General features: G+C 43.4%; 1 protein-coding gene and 2 long non-coding RNA genes across 4 annotated transcripts; 2 read left to right on the plus strand and 1 right to left on the minus strand.

Moving 5' to 3' along the window:
* The first annotated feature begins 204 nt into the window (after positions 1–204).
* Positions 205–4,238, plus strand: LOC138406950 (uncharacterized). The gene is made up of 2 exons (XR_011240325.1): positions 205–1,522; positions 2,275–4,238. It is a non-coding gene; the product is annotated as an uncharacterized lncRNA (long non-coding RNA).
* A 3,001-nt stretch (positions 4,239–7,239) lies between these two features.
* LOC109640930 (insulin receptor substrate 2-like) lies at positions 7,240–17,500 on the plus strand. Of its 2 annotated transcripts, none has more exons than XM_020105174.2 (3): positions 7,240–10,083; positions 10,341–10,840; positions 15,183–17,500. In XM_020105174.2, exons 1-3 carry the CDS (start codon positions 7,463–7,465, stop codon positions 15,185–15,187), a joined length of 3,126 nt encoding a protein of 1,041 aa, XP_019960733.2. In that variant the 5' UTR covers positions 7,240–7,462; the 3' UTR covers positions 15,188–17,500. The 2 variants fall into 2 exon arrangements, with proteins under 2 accessions (XP_019960733.2, XP_019960734.2); XM_020105175.2 differs by having other exon boundaries at positions 10,344–10,840.
* Positions 17,501–21,552: 4,052 nt separating this feature from the next.
* On the minus strand, positions 21,553–24,126 carry LOC138406997 (uncharacterized). The gene is made up of 2 exons (XR_011240396.1): positions 23,893–24,126; positions 21,553–23,517 (listed from the first exon to the last, which is right to left on the minus strand). It is a non-coding gene; the product is annotated as an uncharacterized lncRNA (long non-coding RNA).
* Between the last annotated feature and the right edge of the window lie 574 nt (positions 24,127–24,700).

A 24,700-nucleotide genomic window follows, 5' to 3' on the forward strand; every position in this document is an offset into this window, starting at 1 on the left:
AACCCAGTTATTAGATCTTCTGTGTGTTCGACGTGTCGCTGCACATTTTTCATTGTTCACTTGTGTTTTAGAGGAAAACTCGTCTCATTAGTTCCTCACGTCAATGCTAAGCTAAGCTAGCATCACAAGCTAACCGCACCTGAGCGTGTGTGAAATTCTCATGTAAACACTTGATCACTTGTTTTGTCCTAAACTAACTAAAGTACGTCCAGTTGACTCTGAGGAAACATCTGGAGATGTATCTTCATATAATATATAATAATATACAACAATGATCAGCTTTTCATTTCCATCAATATCAAAGTAACACAAGTTCAATACACATAGTTGGTTTCATAGATTTGTATTGTGTGAACTCAGTGAGGAGAAATAACACAGGATCGATCTACATCATTCAAATATTCTGAAAATGGGAATTTAAACTCAAAATTACAGTAATGTAACATTTATCGTGTTTTTTATATTGAAATGTTTTTCATAATGTATTTATATTATTATTTAGATATAATTGATTAACTTTAAATTAACTTCTAATAACTAATGTGGCATTTATTGAGATCATTCTCTGTGAATCTTATTAAGAGAAACAAGTTCTCATCAGTTTATATCAACAATTATCTCCATTAATGTCTCATTATTACTTGTTGAGCTGTTTTGCTCCTGAATGAGGATTTTGCTTTCAAACACTTGATAAATATGGGCTATACAATTAGAATTTGATGGACTGACTGAGAACGACAAACACTCGATAAATAGTACAACATTTTACAGACATGACGCAGATCTACAATGTGTTTTACCTCCTCATTGTTTTCACAATGCATAACCATTATATTGATATATATTGGACATCATTATTGATATTCTTGTATTGCTCAGCCCTAATTTGACCTTTATTAGAATGTTAATGTCACCGTTTGAGCTCCATCTAAATGTATTTTATATGAACTAAAGTGACTCAGTTGAGTCACAAAGACATCGATAGACGCAATTGAAAATGTTAAAGTAGAGTCTATCTATTCTATGAATATCCTGTTATAATTCAGCTTCTTACTGGACCAGATGGACATTTTGCCCAAAAGTTGAACTCTTTCATTTCCTATCCCTGTGGTTGTAGTTTATATAGGAACATTTGTTACCACCTAAAAATGGAACAGCAGTGTGTTAGCTTGTAAAAGTAAAATTCAACTGTAATATTTGGATTTGAATTATTTTATAATTGTATAATTATAATTGTATTTGAGATTGTTAGATTAGCTCAAGCATGAAAAGTCAGTCAACAAAACAATGTTGTTTTGAGCCAAGCAAGTTAAAACTGGAAATGCTGTGACACACTTAACACTCAGAAGATCTAATCAATGGTTTGTTATTTTAGGTAAAGCAGTTACAGAGGAGACCCCACACGGAGCCACCAGGAGCCGGAGCTGCTGCCAGGAGCCACCATGAGGTGACCACTGCATAAAATAGCCAAACATTTATAAGATGTATATTATGTCGTCCAAAATATGGAAAAAAGTCATAGGTTAGTATGTCGTTTAAAATATGAAAAAAAAAAGTCATAGGTTAGTATGTCGTCCAAAATATGATAAAAAAAAAGTCATAGGTTAGTATGTCGTCCAAAATATGACAAAGAAGTCATAGGTTAGTATGTCGTCCAAAATATGATAAAAGGTCATAGGTTAGTATGTCATCCAAAATATGATAAAAAGGTCATAGGTTAGTATGTCGTCCAAAATATGACAAAGAAGTCATAGGTTAGTATGTCATCCAAAATATGAAAAAAAAAATCATAGGTTAGTATGTCGTCCAAAATATGATAAAAAAGTCATGGGTTAGTATGTCGTCTAAAATATGAAAAAAAAAATCATAGGTTAGTATGTCGTCCAAAATATGATAAAAAAAATCATAGGTTAGTATGTCGTCCAGAATATGAAAAAAAGTCATAGCTTAGTATGTCGTCTACAATATATTTAAAAAAAATCATAGGTTAGTATGTCGTCCAAAATATTCTTTCATGTTTGGAGGGAGAGGCTGCAACATACAGCTTCACCACCAGATGTCACTAGAGTCTACACATTGTATCAATAGTGTTGTATTGCCCAGCCGTACCAAACACATATATATAAATATATATATATATATCATTTGATTGAAAACTGAAAAAAAATCTCTCAACATCAAATATCCACAGTGAGTTGTAGTTGTACAAACACTAAGCTGTGTGAATTGATGGAGAACACAACCCTGACTAACTGTGACTCTTATTTCCTGCAGATCTCCAGCTGTCTGTCTCAAGCTGAAGGCCTCTCACAGCAGCACAGAGCGAGTTGGACCAAAAGACGAGATAAACGACGATTGCTCCCCAAAAGATGTGGCAGACTCTGGCTCCAAATGCACAAGATGGAAGCTTTTGTGTCCTGGATATTTTGGCATAAATTCTGCCCAGCTCACGATATGATGCTATTAAGATGTTGTTTGATCCAATTCGTGGCAACCATCACTCATTGAAAGATCATGTTATCCCCATACAAGCTGGCATGTTCCAACCAGACAGACAATTTTAAATTTAATATGTCGCTGCCACGTGGGAGTTACCATCACTCGCAATAGCACAACCTCAAACATGCCACCGCTGTCCAGGCTTCCTTACCCACAATCACACAATGGAACCTGTGTGAACACCTAAGAGCTGTCACGGTACAACCACACATCATAGATTATAAATGGCAGCAGAATGATCAGTATATTCAGGATTAAAGTTGCAATATGTTACACTCAACACTGGACAGTATATGTGGATGGAATCAGATCCTGTTTGTGAGCAATTTGCACTTAAAAATTCACCTTCAGAGAAAAAAAGGCTTCGGGGATTGAATGTAGGATTTCATCTCATTGTGTGTTTTCTTCAGCCGTTTCCTGTATGTTCCTGCTCATCCCTTGAGAAAGGACGTTTCAATGTTCATATCTAAGACTTTCATTCCTTAAGGAAAATATTTTTGCACAAGAAATGGTAGGATAGTGTATGTTTTTAATCGATAATGTCGAATCCATTTCTAATCCAAGCAGGTAACGTGACGTATTGAGTCGGTATGTCTGTGGTCTTAGATATTTGTTCTTGTGTAGTATGCTTTTTCTTTTTTTAACATGATTTTTGTATTTTACAGATTTTATAGTTTATTTCACTTTGCCTCTCTCCTATCATTATTCATAATCTCACATTTTCTGAATCTAATGATAGACTGCGGTCTGGAAACAATTATTTACGTTAATGGAATTGTTTTTGTGAATGTCCCAGTTCTCAGACTAAACTGAGTGTATCTGTATCAGATACGAGAATGCTGCCCGAGTGATTTTGAACGCTGTGGTACGTCTCAGACGTTTGTCATCAAACTCAATCTGTAAATGACCATGTAAACTTTGACTTAGAGGTTCAGTGTGTAGGAGCTAGTGGCGTCTCGAGTATTAGATCCATTTTGAAGAAAAGTAATTGTGAGATTTCAAGAATTAATTCGTAGATTTACGAGAATTAAGTCATAGTATTATGAGAATTAAATAATACAAAGTCTTAATATTATGAAAATAAAGTTGCATTTTTATGAGAATTAAGTCAAAATATTACAAAGATAAAATCCTAATTTAGAAGAAAAACATAATATTATGAAAATGAAGTTGAAATTTAACGGGATAAAACTCATAATATTATGAGAATGAAGAAAATATTTTGTGGTGCTGATGGGCCAAAATTCATTGGTTATTTGTGAAATCAATGACACAAAGGGAAATATAATTGTGAATATTTTAAACTGCCAGAGATCAGACTTAATCCCACACACTGGTCCTTTAATATTCAGGATCTAAACGCCTGGTTCTGTTTCTCGGAACAAATTAGCGGTGACGTCATTTAAAGAAAAGTGCTGTTGGTGTAAAGTGTTGCATGTATCAGCAGGTTTCCCTGAGCACTTTAAAACACAGTGAACGTCTGCGTCCAGCTGTTCTAACATCTGTTAACACCTGCAGTGCATGCTTCTGTACCTGAGTGCAAGAACTCAAAGTGTCATATTCTTAACCTATCATATCTTTCCAAAGTGATTTTAATTTGTGTGGAAATATTGATGATTGTTTTGCGAGTTGTTTTATCCGTGGCCGTACTGAATGTAATCTATTGTGTGACATATCACTAATGATGTATGCAAGAAAAGAAGCACTACCATGTTTAAATAAAGACCCACTGCACTGTTTTTAGATGGAAGAGAAGCAGAATATTCTCTATTCATGGAGTTCTTTACTTTACACTTTGCTCCAGACCCCCCTCGGACTGATGGACAGTGTGTGATCCACATACACAGAGATGAATGTCCTGATTGTTGGGTCTGACTGGTTCTGACTTTGTCATGTGATTGAGATTAGCAGCTAATATGTTTACAGGGCACGTCTGAATTCAGGGAAGAGAGTCGCTGATCAACTACACAGACAAACATGGACGAGGTGTGTTGCCGTTTTCCCAGACAGAAACATATTTCAGGATGTGATTTGTGAAAGTAGAATCTCTCATTGAAGTTTATATTTTTCTTTCTCTGTAAATATATATAAATGTAAAACTAGATGGCACTCACTAGAGTTTATACCCCCGCAGAGGCCCAACAGTTCCCTTATGAAATCACATATAAATTCAAGAACAACCTGCGATGATCATTTATTTTATTTCTCCACTGGAACTTTTACAAGCAGCATATTTCCAATGTCAGCTCAAACAAGTGTGTTTGAATAATGAAATGAATAACACATCTCCTATAAGGCTGCATTGGGATTATTACTGATTGAAGAAGCATTTAAAAAGAATAATGCAAACCTTGTTCCCAGTCATATTAAACTTTATGAGCTGATGGTAAAGAAAGTACAATTCAAAAAAAGCATTTCATTTGTTTTGCATTTTAGTTTTCAAATGAAATCAAGGCTCACTTTAAAAAATAAACCATCAGATTCTGTTTAAAAATGGAAGCCGAATAAAGCTGAAATTATATCTTGATGTGTTTGTAAGAAGTTGATTGAAATTATTTTTCATTCTTGTTGGTGTAAAGATCCACTCAGGAGTTTTTAAACCATCTCCCTCTTCTTCCTATTTAAAGCAGTTTAATCATTAACCTCTGTCTTCACATCTTGAACTCAAGTAGCTTGGGCTCAGATGTGTTCTGCTTGTGCTCAAACACTAAGATATTTAGCTGTCAGAGTTCCTGTGCCCCAGATATTCAACAATATTCCCTCAGCATTGTTGCGTAGTTGTTGTTGTGCCAGTCGAAAGATGTTTAACTGGCAAAGGTGCACAACAAACATGCTTTTGTTTTTGCCACAGTTTATATCTGCGGCCAAATGCTATGTGTTACTAAGCCCTGCCCGAGGTGTTTATGTTTTTTGCTCATACCTCGGATTATAGGTGGCGGCTAATGCTGAAAACACATGCTGCTGTTGTGCTTAACCCCATTAGCACTTGTGTAAAAACAGAAAAATAGGCAAGTATCACACACATGAGGAACAACAGTGATGAGACAATAGTGATTAGAGGAGGCGTGGATTACCCTTAATCTGCAGCATCTTTGTGTTTGTTTAAAGGGTCAGATCTGCTCATTATTAAGCAGATCAGCCCCCTGTCATCCATTCAAACTGGAAACTCAGTGCAAGAGGCGAGAGGTGTAATCTGCTTGTTGGGAGATTATAAAAAACAATCCAAGTTTGTGTTGGAGCGGGTGTCAAAGGGGTTTGGTGGCTGATCTGCCCTCACATGGACATGAGTCACAATCATGAAGATCACAGGGAGAATTACTAACATAATTACCCAGATGATCTGATGAACAGATGTCTGCGAGCTTCCTCCTGTCTTCTGACAGGCCCTTCCCAGCCTAGCAGCCCCTCTGAGTGCTTTATCCACCACTGTCTTCTCTGTGAGGTATACTGAGGAAATGTTGTTTTTTCTGTATTCAAATCAAATGTAGGGCTGTTGTGTGTGCAGCTGTGCAGAGTGGACCTGTGCAGCCAGATGATGGCAGCATTTCTGCAGCTTGTTCTCACTCTGAGGCCTCTGACGCATTTGCTTTAGTCATTCCCCCTCTATGGGATGGCTGTTTTTCATTCAGCAGGAACACTTTGTAAATATGCAGCGCAAGAATATAAAATCACACAGAAATCAGAGTCGCCTCTCAAATCAAATCCTTTTTTTTTATCTATTCACAGAAACATCAAAAAGATCCTAAATATAATTATTACCAAAATGTTGTCATGTTTGAAGAGAGGAGGAACTGGGGGAGGAGATACGGGGTTCCAGAGAGGAATACCTACTGGTTTAAAAACACATCTTACGTAACTGGTGGAAGCCTGTGTCAGGGTTGTTTATAGTTTTCCTGCTTCATAAATGAATAATGTTTACAATCCAGCATCATGTCGACATTTCAAATCCCCATTAATCCAAATGGCCTGTCGATCATAATAAAAGAGAAGAACGTTATTAAACGGTGCAATAAAACACAATTAATTACACACACACACACACACACACACACACACTGCACTGTATATGTAGTAGAATAACAACACTGTTCAAATGTATTCTTTTTGACTGTAATAAAAACATATGTTTATATCATAGATGGATGGATAGGTAATTAGATAGACAGATGATATGGATATTTGGATGTGTTTTTGCATAGATACAAGTGTATTTAGATAGATACAAGTGTATTAACGTATATTTAAGTGTTTTTACATATATATATAAGTTTCTCTACATACAGATATAAGTGTATTTGCATGGAGGGAAGTGTTTTTGCATAGATACAAGTGTATTTGCATAGATACAAGTGTATTTGTATAGATATAAGTGTATTTGCATAGATACAAGTGTATTTACATATAGATATAAGTGTCTTTACATATAGATATAAGTGTCTTTACACAGATAGAAGTGTCTCTACATACAGATAGAAGAGTATTTGCATGGAGGGAAGTGTTTTTGCACGGATAGATGGACGTGTTTGTGTAATATATCGTGTTTCATGAGGATATACAGCCTCTGTGTTGTCCAATGGGCTCCTGATCTTTTCCGTTTCTGCATGACGGGGCAGCTGGAGGAGCAGGGGCGGGGTTTGCTGGCGGTGGATTCTTGAATGAGCCAATGGGCGGCGGCGCAGCGGCATGATGGACAGGCACGGCCCCCCTCAGCAGGCCCCGCCCCTGTATGACAGCGTTTTATTCTTATTTTAGAGCAGCAGCAGCGTCACATGTTGTTTTTCTCCAGGATCACATCGCTCCCTGTTCGAATCCCTGCGCGCTCCGGCTCCTGTGCGGCGCACACACGCTTCATCATGGATTAGAATAAACCGGATCCGCTTCAGAGTTTGTTTTCTTTTGCTTCTCCGAGGAGAAAAAGGGGGGATTTTTATTGCTTCTCTGCAACTTGAGAGGAAGAGGAGACATGGCGAGTCCTCCGGTAACGGGAGGACACCTGTTATCTAATGGGACGGCCGGTGTGAAGAAGTGCGGATACCTGAGGAAGCAGAAACACGGACACCGGCGCTTCTTCGTGCTCCGAGAGGCCACCGAGCACTTCCCCGCGCGCCTGGAGTATTATGAGAGCGAGAAGAAATGGAGGAACAAGTCCGCGGCCAAACGGGTGATAACTTTGGACTCGTGTCTGTGCGTAAACAAGCGAGCTGACGCCAAACACAAGCACCTCATCGCCCTCTACACCAAGGACGAGTACTTCTCTGTGGCTGCAGACAACGAGCAGGAGCAGGAGAGCTGGTTCACGGTTTTGACTGATTTAATAGCCGAAGGGAAAGTTTATGACGCCCCAGCATCCACCTCCTCATTGGTGGGCTTTGAGGAGACCAGCTACGGCCTCATCACTCCTGCAACAGCTGCCTACAAGGAGGTATGGCAGGTCAACTTGAAATCCAAAGGCTTGGGCCAGATCAAGAACCTCACTGGAGTGTACAGGCTGTGTTTGTCCAGCCGCACCATCAGCTTTGTGAAACTGAACTCTGAAACCGCTGCAGTGAGTTTACAGCTCATGAACATCAGGAGATGTGGCCACTCGGACAGCTTCTTCTTCATTGAGGTGGGCCGGTCAGCGGTGACCGGGCCCGGGGAGTTCTGGATGCAGGCGGAGGACTCAGTGGTGGCGCAGAACATCCACGAGACCATCTTGGAGGCCATGAAGGCCATGAAGGAGCTGTCGGAGTTCAGACCACGCAGCAAAAGCCAGTCTGCCAGCACTAATCCCATCTCTGTGCCCACACGACGCAACCTCAACAACCTCCCTCCTAGTCAGACAGGCCTGGTGAGGAGATCCAGGACAGATAGCATGGCAGCCACGTCCCCAGGGAGAAAGTTCACATCCTGTCGGATAAGAACGGCCAGTGAGGGAGATGGAAGCGTGACCCGGCCTGTGTCCATGTCCATATCTATGAATGGAAGCCCCACCAGTCCACACGCTGGAAATCTCAGCCGGTCTCACACCCTCAGTGCTCACTGCAAAATGCTCGAGTCAGCCTCCAACCTGCATCACAGCCGGTCCATGCCAGGGTCCAATTCCCCTCCAGCTGTCTCCAGCCCCATCAGCATGTCTCCCAGAGGGGGGGTGAGCATCTCCACTCCAGACAAAGCCAGGCGGCCATTCAGCTGCAGCGCCTCCATCTCTGGCTCCCTCAGTGACACTGGCTTCCTGTTATGTGATGATTACAGCTCCAGCCCAGGTGAACCCAAATTCCTCCCCCTGACCCGCAGCGACACCCCAGACTCCCTTTCCAGCACACCTCCGTCCAGTGACATCAGTGACCTTTGTGGCTACATGATGATGGAGGGCACAAATGGCAGCCGGCCTGGTGCTGGTCTTGAGGGACAGGCGTTCGACAAGGCTTACAGGAAGCGGACGCACTCCCTCACCACGCCACGACAACAGCGGGTCGTAGCGCCACTGTCCTCAGCTTCCCTGGATGAGTACACGCTCATGAGGTTGGCTCACGGTCAAAACTGTCACTCCGCTTCACCTAAAGTGTGCTACCCCGAGGATTATGGAGACATTCAAATAGGTTCGTCCAGGAGCTCAAGTAGTAACCTTGGCGATGATGGCTACATGCCCATGACGCCAGGTGTCGCACCACCGTCTGGAAAGGTAGACAACTACGTGCCCATGAGCCCCATGTGTGTCTCAGCACCAAAGCAGATTGTGAACCCCAGGGTGCATCCTCAGGCAGCTGCCAGCAGTGGCTACAAAACCAACTCCCCCTGCAGCAGCTCTCTAGAGGACAACGGCTACATGAGAATGTGGTGCAGCTCCAAGTCCTCCATGGACAGCCCCGACAGGCATGGTGAATACATGAACATGTCACCTGGAAACCCACCTCCACTCCAGACACCCCCTGACTACTTGGGCCTGCTAGCTGGTGAACCTGCGTCAGTGAGGTCAAATAACCAGGCCGGCTTCCACACACTACCTGCTAAACTCCAGGCCTCAAAGAATGAAGACAGCAGCCAGTATGTGTTGATGAGCCCGCAGAGCGTGAGGCAGCGAGCTGCAGAGTCCGACTATTACTCAGTGATGCAGCCCAGCGGGAGCCCCTCAGTTCTCTCTCCTGTCAGACACGGCCGGGCGGAGAGCCTACAATACAGAGGGAGGCTGGGCAGACCTAACAGGTTATCCCTCGACACCCTGAAGACCCTTCCCAGCATGAATGAACACCCCCTGCCCGGAGAGCCTCGGAGTCCTGGGGAGTACATTAACATTGACTTCGGCGGCACCAGATTCTCCCCGCCCTCCACCCAGTCCACAGAGAGTCAGTCGTCGTCTCTGGGCTCCAGTGGCGGGGGCCTGGGGAGGCCGTCCCTGACAGACTACATGAACCTGGAGCTGGGCTCAAACTCACCCCGGGATGCCGACACTCCTGCTGAGCACCTAGACACACTCCCCGTGTTCCACCTGGGTTGTGAGAAAGGCTCTCAGGGCCTCGACAGTGAGGTGAAAAGTGACTACACAGAGATGACATTTGGGATGACCAGCTCGCCTCTACAGCTCGTTCCTCAGAGCTCAGCAAGGTACGTGTATCAGTGCTGGGAGGGAGCAGTTTTGAGACTGACTGGCTTAATCACAGGCAGACTGTGTGTAAAGTGTGTGAAAATTAACAATATGAACTAAAATAAAGTTAAACGCTGTTGTTATGAGAGGCAAAAAGAAGGAGATAAGCATGTTTAAGCTTTAAAGTTTTGGGTTGTGACTTGTGTAACAGTTTATATCATTCAACATTCAGTGTGTTTATCACTAAACATCTGTTATTGTGACTATTGCTCTCCAGCAGCCAGAGCAGCAGGGAGAAGAGACTCTCTCTGGAGGACCAGGGAGTCCCAGAAAGCATTGGGGTCTTCCTGCTCGGGGCCAGCTCCTCTGTCACAGTCGACCCTGACTGCTCCGCCAAGGTGATCCGGGCCAATCTGCCGGGACGTCGGCGCCACAGCTCAGAGACCTTCTCCTCCACCGCCACTGTGACTCCGGTCTTCCCCTCCTTCGCCCGTGGGGACACGGTGAAGAGGCCCAGCTCGGTGGAGAACATCTCCTCCCGGAGCAGCGAGGGCTCAGACGAGGAGTACGGCAGCCCGGTGAACCGACAGGGTTCCTCTGGCTACCCGAGCGGACTGAATTACATTGCCTTGAACCTGCTGGACAACAGGGATGTGGAGAAATGTGAAGAACTGGTCGGCTTCAAACCCACCAGCAGCTGCAAGGGGGGTATCAATGGATTACACAGCGCTCCGTACGTCTGTTTGGGTTTCAAGGAGGCTGCAACCACTGCCAAAGGTGAGTGATGTTAATATCATATATGTCATATGTGTGTTATTGCTTGATAACTATTCTACACTTTCAGCTTGAAGGGCTCCAGGTATTTTACTTTTATTTGAATTTAATCTTGAGACACTTTGAGTTAAAACAAACGACAGAAACATTTTGGTTTCACTGTCCTGTACAGTTGGGAATCAAACAGGAGAAGAAAACTAGGACGAAGGCAAACCTGCACTTCGTCTATATTCAAATTCAAACAGGCTCTGGATTTCTAAGCACGTAAGTAGGTGGTGCTTACTCTGCCTTCGGGTGCTCCTCCTGTGACACCAGGAGCTTATTTGTGGCTGAAACTGACAAACACAAAAACAGCAGTGTTGTGACGCAGGAGTGTCAAAATGAAAAAAAAGAGAGTCGCAATCTGTATTTTTCTTCCCTGCTTTTTTGGCTCAGTCGTTTTTGTCCATTCCCAGTATTTCCATCAGCATGTGAACGCAGCACGAGGCTGCGATGAAGCGTGACCAGGCTGAGAGCTTTGAAGTAAACAAGCACCATGACGGAGGAGGAAGCTGCCTCGCTGCCACAGCTGTGGGCTGCAGATATACCAAAAATACACGAGTGGACGTCGGCATTCCACCAACTATTATCATCAAAAATGGTGTTTTGGTAGAAAATGAACAAAAAGCTTTGTTATAACAAATTACAGGCAACAGAGAGTCACTTGTTTTGGTGATAAAACAGTTTTACTACAGCTTGTTATTGGCAGTTGAAGCCACCTGTCAGATCTAATGTCACACTGAGCTGCAGGCCTTTCCGGCTGTTGTTTTTCAGCTGGGTGGGCAATAGGATGTGTTGCACATCGATGTGACCTCTACAGACCCTTTAATCCCATGATCAATACCGTGTCCTGGAGTATCCCAGTGAATCAAATAAAGCGGCGTGGGCAAGCAGACGGTGAAACAAAGAGCACGGTGTTGACATTAAAGTTTGTCCCCCACGCTGTTCACAGTCACATGTGTTTGTGAGCATGCACAGAAGTAGGTGTATGTGTGTGAGGGGCGAGGGGGGGGGGGGGGGTTCTCTTTGACATGTGAGGCCCAGCACAAGTGGATGTGTGTGTGTGTGTGTGTCCTTCTGGGCAGTGAGGGAAAACAACAAAGTGAGTGAGTTGCTATGCAGCCATCAGGTAACTGGATGTCACAGTCCACATTCCAGCCAGAGCGAGTTTGAAAAGTTGCTGTGAGGGGGGGGGGGCTGTTTTTGTCGGCTCCAGGCCATTTGTATAGAAAGTGGCTTTTACGTCACCCACAAGGCCCCTGTGTTTGAAAAGATACGTTATATTTGTTATATGACGCCCTGGTAAATAAAGAGGAATGCTCCGACTCAGTTACACCCATAGTATGAATTATTATTTTCTCAAAGAGCCTGAATTTATGCTCACTGAACATGAACCTAGTTGAGGTCAAATGGCTGTTTTGCAGTTAATTTATCAAATATCAACAATATCTGCGTGCATGTTTGTTTGCTGTCATGTTTCAGTTTGCATTTGTCCTAAGCTCACATATGTGGAGGTTGTTGATTGTTTGTGACCAACAAGATGGAGGGAGAGGAGTCGAGCACACACGTGTGGACTCCAGCACGTACGCATGCAGAGCAGCCAGGGGTGTGTTTTTCTCCTTTTTCCCCCCAGTGGCATAGCTTGCATCCGTGAACACTCGCCAGCGACGTGCAGAGAGCGCGGACGGGAGAGAGAGAAAGAGAGAGAGTGTGTTTTGTTTTCCAGTGCTGCTTGCCCGAGTGTGGGAGAGCGAGTGAGTGCGTGCATAATAGGGGAAGGATGGCACGTGAACTGCACTGCCCTTCTGCCTCATTAGGCTGTTCACTTAGCAGAAGTAAGACAAGCAGAGCAGCGAGGAGGGAGATGAAGCTCAGCCTTGTATGCTCGGTAGGAAGAGGAGAGGAGGAGGGGCTTGGGCTTTTTGAGCAACAAACACTCTCATGGGTGAGGCCCCCTTCAGCCTAGGTGCATTCTGGGAGAGCAGGAGCAAAGTTTACCTCCTTTATGCCAGAACACCATTGCATGTGGTCGATGATTTGAAGGGGTCTATTTGAACCCAAACCAAAATGCAACTGTAAAATGCCTCTCGGGGTGAAAGAGGTCAGAGTGCACTATGGGAGATTTTGGTTCATTAGGATGTAATGCTGTGCCCAAAAGTCTGCAGGTTTTCAATCCTCCACCTGATTAGTCTACCCTCTGAGTGAAATTCAGTGTGGCCAGAAATAAAACCTGCAGACTTGGGTCAGCAACTTCTGGAAGAACGCCATCGCTCTGTAGAAATAAGAAGCTGTTTGTCAGGATCAAAGTTCTGCCAATGTATCCAGGGAATTTAGCCTTTGTTCCCCAGACCCATGAAACGAAGTGACTGTGCTGCTTCCAGTCAGCGTAAGCTTTTGACAGCTGGATATGTCCTTTCTTTCTTTGCTCCGCCTCCAGTCAGCTTGGACGTCTTAATGCCTGGCAGAGCGCTCCGGTGTTTGTTTACCTCTGGTTTTGTCAGCGGGCCAGCCCATGTGACTCTGAGGTGGTGTTTACCTCTGCCCTAACCCAAGCTGCCCCTCTCCTCTTGCGGCACTGGCTAGCCGCAGCTCAGCCAGGTGGATGTTCTGTACCAGACCCAGATTAGCGCAGTCAGCCGTTCCCACCGCCTCGTCTGACTAATACCTTTATCTGTAACAATCGGCTGCTGTGACGATTCAAGAAGCTCGATCAACACAGTGACATTATTCTTAAGACAGCTGGACCCATTTATAATGTTTGTTGTTGTGTCCCTCTGATGGTGTTTACACTGGTCTGTTGGAAATAACAGTGGGTATAAGATGGGGATAGAACAAGGGTGAGAAGGAGCAGTGCCATCTGATAAAATATCATTTATTGATAGATTTAAAACCCGGGTGTTACTCACAATCATTAAGTTTGTGCTTTAATGATTAGTAACACCTGTGTTTCCCTACTGTTAAAATGGCTGCAGTGAAAAAGGTTTTTACTCAACAAAATAAATAAGAGAATCATGAAAATAATTGAGACTGATGCATTTGTTAGATGTTTTATTTTCCTTTGCAAACGAAACAAATGGTCAAAGCAGCATATACACTGTAACCAGAGTGAGCAAACATGTAGCACTGCAGGCTCTGTGTGTGTGTGTGTGTGTGTGTGTGTGTGTGTGTCATGGCACAAGAAGGAGGGGGGGTAAAGTAGGCCGGGATGTTCCAGACAGAAGCGCTAGCTGCTAGATAACTGCATGGCCAGCTTTCCCCACTTTTAGCCAGCCACGGCTCCAGATGAGATTACGGACTCTGCAGGCGAGATTAGATGGCCAAGGGTAGATCAGTGAGAGCCAGCAGATATTCCACAGCCAGCAGCTGGGGGAGTTTGTCATGCAAAGTGTCGGCATTTGATCGCTTCAGCATGTCTAGTTTGTTTTGTTGACTATAAGTGTGCACACATCAACAGAGTTGTAATTGGAAACTGGTGCAAAATCCTGTTTCAATGCAGCTTTTGAGGAATTGAGAAACTTGCAGCACATTTTGAGACTTTTTGAAGCGTTTCATCGGCCTCACAGTGATAGAAGAAGATAACCATATAATTATTTTGTGGTTGCAAGGCACATGACAGCAGTGAGGATAACATCCGCCTGGAAGGAAGTGTCCTAGCGTCTCTAGGGTTTTACTCCTTCATCCCTACACCCTCCTCCTCCCTAGCCCTGCACTGCTGGAGCCGTTGGCCCTTCCACCCATTGACCACCATCCTGACTTGAAGTAAATCCCTCCTTCTTAGACCTTGCAATATCCCAACCCCCTCCTCCCCACACACAGACACACACACACATACACACATGATAGAACAACACCAACAATATTTGTCACAACATGCAGGTTCTCTCTGTTTGTATAATATCAGCGAATGTGCCGCTGCTGCAGTTAACTGCTCCGCCTCTGCTCAGCGTGTGTCCATAGCAACACGCGACAGCAGAGCAGACCCCCAACCCCCATCACTCCACATCTGAGATTATGCAATTATGTCTCTTGCCGAATAGGCTTCCACTCGCAGCCCGGCACAGTCCAGGTTTTCATGAGCAACATAACTTACACAAAAAAATGTTAAATAGTACATCTGCAAGAGTCCATGTACATGTCACCGTGATTGATCTGGTGCATTGGTGCAATCTTATCGTTTTTGCTGGATGCAAGTGCTCATCCAGCAGGATGTGCATTAGACTAAAGTGCTGTTGTCATGTATAGCAATAACTCAAGCTTTAATTTAAATATTTCCATTAAATCCTTTCTCCTCTCTTGTCTCTTTCAGACTGAGCGACTCCTCCATCATCACGTCCTCACCAAACTGCTGCTCTGCAAAAAAGAAAAGAATCAACGTTGCCCTTCCACTGGATTCTGTGGCCGTAAAGACCCTCTGGACCCTCTGCACACTCTCCACACACACACAAACAAACACACACACACACACACACACACATAGGATACAAGCATGTCACCAACTGTGCATGTCATGAGTGTGTGTGTGTAGGTGAGGGCTGCGTGACTTATTGGTGTGACTCATGTTCTCTGCGCCTTCAGACGACATATCTTCTGTGACCCAAATTTTCATCACCTGAGGTAGTCACTCAAAAATGAAACTCAAATGGTATCCTCATACTATTTATTCACTTGAAGGTGGTTTTATGACGACCTGTACGTGTGCAAGATACAAATCATGACCAGCTACTATAGAAATGACCATGGAGCAAGGTACACTGAGTATATAACTATATTTAGGTTAAATAATTTATTTATTTTTGGAAGATGAATGTCTGATAAGACCCACCCGATGCCTTAATGTCTATACTGTCCTTACGTTTTCTATGGAATGACATAAATATTCTATTTCGGTACGTCTGTTTGGATCTACATCTCTATATCGTTATTCTCTAGTGGAAACTAGTTTACCCTTAAAATACATTATTTCTGATATGTACAGTGCATTCAGGCTGCTTGATGATTTATGGTATTGATATTAAAGTATTTTCTTAATTTATAATTTATTCTAACCTAGTTAATTTTTTTGCCCAATCAAAACGCTGGACTTAAAGAAATATATTTCTAAATGTCTTTGAGAGTTATGCATGTGTGTGTATGTCAGCTCAGACCCCACGACACCAGGCACCTGAAAGCACTGGACCTCCCACAATTCCTCAGTCACTTGAGCCTGAAAACCTCAAACACTCCTACCTTCAAACCTCCTGTGATATCATACCGTGGTCTAGTTGAAGGGGGGCGGAGCCAGTGGAGAATATCAAGGTTACGGGGGGGGGGCAACAACCACATCTGGCACCATCATGGACGTTCACTGGAGAATCAGCTGTCTGATAAATAAGCTGGTTAAAGTGATTTATATAACGTCGCATGTCAAACTGTGTAAAAACATGTATGACAACATTATAGTATAATATAATGCTGAAATGTAAATGTATTCTAACATTCATGCAGCCTTTACGCACGTTTACCCTACCCAAGTATTATGCATCCACTAGAGGGCAGTGCATAGCCGTGAGTTTCCGACGATAACAAATATGGCGAGGGTGGAGGACGTTGTGATTATAACCGTGTGAGATAGAGCATAAGTTAAGAATAACCTTATCCTGTAATGTTAGCAAACGCAATCCTGAGATGTCATGAGACATTTTTCTGCTTTTTTTTTGAGGATACATTTCCGTCTCCAGTCAAAAATGAAAAAACGTTCAAATCCGCTGCCTCCATGGAGCTTTCAAAATGGATGCCAGAGAATTGGGATTTGAAAACCCTCTTTTCTATTTTTACACTGTGCTGACTCTGCCTGGCTACAACCCCCTCCAGTGTACATTAGATTGTAAATCATTGAACCACGTCTGAATGTATCACTGAGCTGGTGGGAATAACTCCACAGGAACACAACGTGGGGAAACAGTTGAGTAATATTGGAGCTGAACCACACAGTCGTGGTATCTATTTATCCACAGAGTCTTGAACGTGTATATATTGTGTACATAGACAGAGTTTAACTAAAATAACTATTGAAAATACATAGAGAACTTAGATTTTACCTATGCTGCAATGATATTCCTGTGTAAAGACTTTGGCTACCGATTTTTAAAAAGGGGGAAGGGGTTTGTGCTTTGGGTTGTACAGTGTATTGTATGCTCCCTCACAGTCTATATGAAAAAAACTATTTTATTATAGAGATCTCTTTGCCTTGTTGACACACTTTACCTAATGGCATATGCAATAGTGATACAGTCTAGTTTACAACCGTGGAACCAAATGTAACATTGCATCAACAGTTATTCTCTGCTCATGTTGTACATTTCTCTTCCTGCCAAGTGTTTTCATCGCTGGGAACGTTTGACATGTCTCGCAGCGCTTTGCCCGTTTCTGTGTCCGTGGACAGATTCTTCTTTTGCGGCTCGATCTCGGACTGACTCAGTTTGAATGTGTCATCGTCTTCCATTGTACATAGATCAATATACTGTTTATCATGATGCTCACAAGAGATGATAATGATTTATAAATTCTGGTAGTAAAGTACTGCTTTTGTCTGTATTGATTATGGATGGCAACCTGCAGAAATAAATGAATTTATTTAAAGAGGTACAACTTTGTCTTTGTTTGTTATTGTTCAGCTCTCAATGGCATAGTGTTCCCTCTCAATACGACAATGTTTTAATATGTTACTGTAATAACTTCCACTGAGGAAAGCTTTACTGCCTCCGCCAAGGAGGTTACTGATGAGCGTGTGCACTTTGGTGCAGTCCAAAATAAAATCTGGTGAATTTAAACGTGGTTTCACAAGGGAACTGTGGGACGTTTCCACTCTATCCTGCTATTATACTGCATTTGGCACAGAGTCATTTCAACTCCCTTGTCAAGAGAGGATTTCCTACCTCCGTCCTGTGGAGACTGAGGAGCCGAACTCTCCAGCCAACACTTTCTTTCTCTGCCCGTGTTTTTATAGCAGATGGAGGCCGAAGCAGGAAGCTCATACAGAGCCAATGACTTCCTGCCACGCGTCTCAGAAAACAGTGAGTGCCGGGAGGTCAGGGGGTTCAACTCATGAAGTCAACAACACGTCTCACCTGTATCTCTCTCTCCCACACCGTCATGGCCAGATATCAGGAGTTCTCACACAAGAACCATTTGTTTCTTTACTGTACATTTATCTTTTTACACATGATCAGTATTAGATAGAGGAATGTTTTCCAATGACCTTGTTACATTTCTCATTATAGGTTACTTATTATTAAGTCGCTTGAGAAATAAACCTGCTCTGTTTTTGAATTAACAAGATAATTAAGTCGTTAACTCAGATTTAATGAGATAAAAAAATCTGCTCTGATTTTCTGACGTCAGTATTAATAAGTCAACTTTTTTTTTTAAATTCTAATTGGGTTTGTTTGGTCTCACCCAGTGTCTCCTTAAAACACTGAACCCTGTAATCATTCAAAAAAATCCCACCCTCAGTGTGATTATGATGCATTTGTGACACATTAATATTCTGGGAAATACTTCACAAAGTTTCCAGTTCTCTGTGTGGATACACAAAACACACACTCACACACACACACACACCTCTGGCTGGTGTGTATTAATTAGCCGTATGAAACTGTCAGTGGGGCTCTGCTCTGCTGCCAGGCAGAAACCAGCCTTACGTAAGACCCCCACCACCAAGCCACCAGTAGGGACACAATGTTCCTCACCCCTCTCTGCACTGACTGACTCTTTCTCTCCCTATTTCCAACAAGAGAAACCTGCACATTTCTGCTACGAAGGCAAACCGCAAGAGAAGCATGTAAAAATATGGCCTTTGATGCACGATGCTTTTTGTTGTTACCGCTCGTCTTCCTCAACAAAAACAACAGCTTGTGTGTCATGGAGGAGAATTACTGTACGACAACAGTGAAGGGTTCCTAAAATACAGTTCATAGGAAGCGTCTTTCAAGTGTGTGTGTGTCTGGTCTATTCCTGGATGCCCTCAATTATTCCCAAATTAGAATTCACAATCACATGGTTGTGCACACACAAGAAATAATTCATCACAGCTGTGATCCTGGAGCCATGAAATCTGTGTCATGGTCACAGGAGCTTGATTTGCTTCACTCGTGACATTTCTTTGAAGATCAGGATATTTCCAATGTCACGCATCGCTTTCCAAAGTTGGGTTGTTGTGTAAAAACAGGTTGGCTTGTTAACCAAATACTGCAGTGTCAAGAAAGGGTTAGGGAAATTTAGTTGATTTGAATACACACACATACACACTGCAAGCTCTCTCTCAACATGCATGTGACAGCTGATACTTTAAAATGGAAATAATGATCCAAACAGCTATTTTCCGTCTGACCTGTGGACTTGATGCTCCCACTGTAATGTGCATCAGACTCTGTGGTGGATTACAAGCATGTGAGCGGGTCTTGCAGAGCAAATAACTGCGCCTTTAGTAACCTCGCCCACCTCGTGCTCCACTGGGCCTCCCTGCCAGCTTGCTGCCGTGCTGCGGTGCCGCTCTTGAGGGGATTGGGAGTTGCTGGCCCCATTATTTCTCCCTGAATCAGTCTGAGGAGGGTTTCAGTCAGGCTCATTGAACTCCGCCACGCAGCAGCAGGGCGGAACTGTGACCCACTTACAGTAGCCAGCGCTGGTTGCACAAAGGAGATGCACACAGCTCTCGACATCCCACTTTCAAATATAACACACTGACATAGATTTTAGAAATACCACACAAAACTAAAATAATAATTTCATCATGTAAATGTTGACTTGCAAATCTAGAAATCACACGATGCTTCATGAGTTGGACGAAAAGCTTAAAGCCCTCGTGTTCTAATAATGAGTGGATCGTTGGAACTGGAGCAAATAAAAGCCAAAAAAACCCAAAAGACGTCAGAGCATATTTTGTGCACGACCATTGGTGTGTTTTTATCCGGCCTCTGAGAGTCGTGGACGAGACCTTGTACCAAGTAGATCAGTCCAAGATGTTGTGGTTTGAATTTGCTTGATGTGAGGTTACATTTTTAGGTGAGTGCACGAACGGAGGGAGTGAGTCCAAAATCTACAATGTCTGGAAAAGCAAATTTACCAGCCATGGGACTTGATGCGTTTTCTAACGGGGAGTGGGCCAATAAAACATGATGACACTTTTTTTCAACTAAGGCGTCTACGTCCGGGGTTAAATGCAAACAAGGCCTCCCCAGGATAGGTAATTGAGTAGAGTAATCCAGCAAGGGACTGATGGGAGCTCCTGCCAACCAGTAATGCTTTTTTAGATCCAGTGTTCTCCTTTGGCCAGGGTGCCATGCTATCTTGGAGCTGTGTCCCTGCAGGACCTGGGCATGAAATCAAAATCAGGGAGCAGTAAGAGCCAACAGGATCTGGATGAAGTCGTGCTTCTCTTAACATCACCTCAACCTCTCGGGTCACCACGCCACAGAATGAGGGTTTCAGAAGTCGGAGCGGTCTTTGAATAAAAGTCATTGCTGGAGCCGTGTCCCTACAGCATGAATAATAACGTTAGGAACCACATTAGTGTCTTGTCACTTAATCCAACATTTATCATAAAAGATTCATGGAAAAGCAGCATAATGCAAAAAACACTTAATCCATAGGAAACGCAGCCTCTCTACGTGACAACTGAGTTTAAGTATATTCGGTCGTGATCAAAAACCAAAACACGCAATCAGAGATTAGGAGTTACGGTGATTTAGATGCACACAGAAAGTCACGTGTGTAAACCCAGTCGGCTCATCATTGTTTCCATCTGTGTGTGTCTGACGAAACAAAATTGAAGACACACAGAGCTGTGAAGAGATAATGAACATGTGCTATTGTTTGCACAGTTTGTTTTAATGAAGCTTTAACCTCTCCACTTACATCCCTTATAAATTCCAGCTCCAGTTCTCAGGTGTCATGTAGATTAACGACACCTCTTCACACACACGAGTCAAACTCAGGAATTTGACCTCACCAAACATGTTTGATGTGAACACACCCTCGTGCTTTGATGATCCAGAATATGTGTCCCCGTTTTTATGAAGAACACCGCAAACATTCCTGTGTAGCACATACTGGTCATATTTGAAACCATATCGCTACGCTGTTATGCCTTTAGTTAAACTGTTCTCTTGATGTGTTTCTGCACAGCTCGGTGACGTGACGCCTGCTCCTCCTGCGTCACACAGTGTCTGCTGCTGCGTGGCTGGCAGTGATGCTAACAGGTCCGAGTGGAGGGGGGGGGGTGCTGTTTCAGAGCGGAGTCAGGAAGACACTGATGCTAATGAGGCATTAGCTTAAGCCTATAATGCAGAGCATGGCAGTTTAACATTGAGGGTGGCACACAACCGATCTGACTCGGTGGATTTGAGATGATGTTGCTGCTGGTGACCTAAAAGCTGCACATTGTTCACTTCATGCAACATTGTTGTCATACAATCGTGCATTAAGCTGTTTTCCATCTAAATTCCATTTGCATTATTATATTGCATTACTCGCTGTGTATTATCACCAGCACCACTTTTGATCTCCAGCTCCACAGATCTGACTGTACGTAAAAAAGGCAAAGTGCTTGGATGCTCCATATACATAAATATATATATATATATATATGTATGTGTTCTGATACTAGTATAAAAGGGATGAGATGAGATAAGAAAAGATAAGATGAGATGGAGAACATTTCTGAAATGAGGACAGTGAAAAAATAAACATCAGTCGAGTAATAAAAAGTGAACATGCAATATAAACACCTGTAAAAGATATAAATGGAATATAAATATTAATATAATACATACAGTGAATTGTGCTTCACATTAGTTGTTGAATTACACGGACAAAGATGACTGTTAGTGTCAGGTTGAATGTTTCTGGTGCGGAATCTTCAGAAAACGTGAAAGTAAAGTTTCAGTGCTTCATTGTGGATAAATACATGAATCAGATTGTTGTATTCTGTGTCTGTCAGAGTCTCTGATAGCAGCAGCAGAGACGTTGAGCCAGGTTTCCCCTCAGGATACAATAAAAACGTATCATATTCTCCCATTAGCGTGCATGTGTTTTTGTATTGAATGGAAGTACTCATCCTAAGTACTGAATAAATATCCCAGCCTTCATATCCGCTCCATCTGTTTATCTTCCCTCTGTACATTCATATATTTGATTTTATTAAAGTATAAAACATTAGTCATCAGTGTCAACTCATTTTAAAATTAACCTCAATTCATTTCTTGTGAAATTGTTTTTAGATGAGGAGAAAAACAGTTTTTTTTAAAAAGGCTCGGCACCCTCTGTCTGAAGCATGTTGGCCTCCATGAGTCACTGCCGGCCTCGGGCTGAGACGTGAACTGGTGGTGCAGCCCAACCAAATGTTTGCTAAACCCTAATCCCAGCTCTGACGACAACTGTGTCCGCTCTTTGCTTGTTTAAACGCTGGAAAGAAAAATATTTCCTGTTTCTCTGCTGATTTAGTAACAAAACTCTGAACAAATCGCACGATATCGAACTGTAAACTGTTCTCTTGATGTGTTTCTGCACAGCTCGGTGACGTGACGCCTGCTCCTCCTGCGTCACACAGTGTCTGCTGCTGCGTGGCTGGCAGTGATGCTAACAGGTCCGAGTGGAGGGGGGGGGGGTGCTGTTTCAGAGCGGAGTCAGGAAGACACTGATGCTAATGAGGCATTAGCTTAAGCCTATAATGCAGAGCATGGCAGTTTAACATTGAGGGTGGCCCACAGGCAGCACACAACCGATCTGACTCGGTGGATTTGAGATGATGTTGCTGCTGGTGACCTAAAAGCTGCACATTGTTCACTTCATGCAACATTGTTGTCATACAATCGTGCATTAAGCTGTTTTCCATCTAAATTCCATTTGCATTAGTACTTTGCATTACTCGCTGTGTATTATCAATTCCTTCAATCCGGTCTGTTCAGACATGACACTGCTGAAACTCAGACAAAATAAATACAACCACACAACTGAGCATGGATCCAAATATGTGACGCCATCAATTAAGCAGGAAGCCAATATGTTGCTTTGTTTGTTTTATAGTTATCAGTGTTTTTCATCCAGATGTAGCTCAAGCTCATATTTATGCTTTTAAAAAACTTCCGTTTGAAGTCGGTTTTATAATTTGTCGGCTTTAATTTGATCTGCGTCGTCCCTGAGACTAAATCCTGCACATTCCCATAATCTCATTTCTGTAAACATATCAGGGAGGCTTCTGCCTTTGTAACAGGTCAAACACCTGTGGGCACCTATGGGTAATGTCTGTCTGCATGAGAACCGTGTGTATTTAACATTAATCATCTTATATGTCATGTCATGTGTGTGTGTGTGTGTTCAGGTGTGGTTTGTTTCCCCTCAGGGCACAATAACAAAGTTCATCATTCCATTAGCCTGAGTGTGTCGTGTGGGATTGAATCAGACAGGAATCATTTGATGCTCACTCCTGTTCGTGCTTCATCGTCTCTCTGTTCTTTAAACCCAGATCTTTTCTGAACGTCTCTCCTGAACCTTCTGCTCCTCGCTGCACTGCCACATGTGGAAAAACATCTGAGTCCATCGAGGCGGCGCCTGGAGCCGGGACTCGCTGTTTTTCGACCTTGGTCCCGGTGCTTGTTTACCTGCTGAGTGGAATGTGGAGTTATGTAAGATTTAATCTATTAGAAAGTACATGTCACTCTGTTACCTGGGCCACAACACACACACACACACACACACACACACATGAACCCACACACCGACGCACAGCTCGATGATATGGCCTCTTCTCTCCCATGTATCCACACTGTACTCAAATAAAGGTCCATAACCCTGTGTACACAACACTAATCTTTACAACACACACATGCACGGTGCACACACGTTCTGACACTCGTTTGAGCTCACTGTGTCCTGACGTGTGAACGTTTATGACCAATAGCAGGTTTTTTACAGGCGAGCAACAAAGATAAAGGCCCACTCAGTTCACACACACACACACACACACAGTGGAAACTCACTCGCCTCCGCATCGTTAACCAATGTGTTGCCATCATAGAGTCGGCCTCATCTATGGAAAACGTGGCGCTGACGTGATCCCGCCGTGTGTTTGTGTCACCGGTCAATATTTCTTTCCATAGATTTCTCTTGGTGGAGGCCGTCTCCTCTCTGGCCTCACGCCGAGTCAAACTGCTCGGAAACACCCTCTGAACGTCACTCACCACATCTGCTATCGACGAGCTGCGGCTCATTCCGCCGTTCCCCCTTTAGCATGTCAGTAAATATGATGTAAAAATAGACATTTGCATACATGACGAACACGTGTGCTGCACAGAACAACTGCTCTGGACGTGTTGCAACCGTTCCTCTTGGTATGTGCAGCTCCAGCTCATTACACAACCCAGTATTAGAGAGATGATGACCTGAAATTCTTATTTTACCGCCACACGCTGCTTTAATCCACTCATTTGGACGTATGTGACTAAAGCTAATAGTTTTTACTGGAAATGCAACAACAACTTCCTGTATGAGATCGATTCTTTGTCCCACGCAGGAGCAGGAGTGCAGCTGCTCCACATATGTCCCATATGAACTTTTCACCAGCAGCTGTCTGCAGGAGTTTGAAACTGGGTCCAATCCTATTAGAGGGAATGGGTTAGTGCCTATAGGAATCTTAGTAAGCAGCACAACAACACCCACCAAGCTGAGGTCACACCGGGGGCATGTTTGCGTGCGTGGCAGCCAAGTAAATCATCCGTCAAACACGGCAGCCATGAGGCTAAAGCTTACCGAGCAGGACAGAGTCGTAGTGAGACACATTCGAAAAGG

The sequence above is a fragment of the Paralichthys olivaceus genome, chromosome 24 (assembly GCF_024713975.1).
Source record: "Paralichthys olivaceus isolate ysfri-2021 chromosome 24, ASM2471397v2, whole genome shotgun sequence".
NCBI lineage: Eukaryota > Metazoa > Chordata > Actinopteri > Pleuronectiformes > Paralichthyidae > Paralichthys > Paralichthys olivaceus.

Excerpts from the sequence above, each read along its gene's own strand:
- LOC109640930 (XM_020105174.2), top strand. The coding sequence starts at position 7,463 with ATGGCGAGTCCTCCGGTAACGGGAGGACACCTGTTATCTAATGGGACG. Across the intron at positions 10,084-10,340 it reads GTTCCTCAGAGCTCAGCAAG|CAGCCAGAGCAGCAGGGAGA; the intron begins GTACGTGTATCA and ends ATTGCTCTCCAG.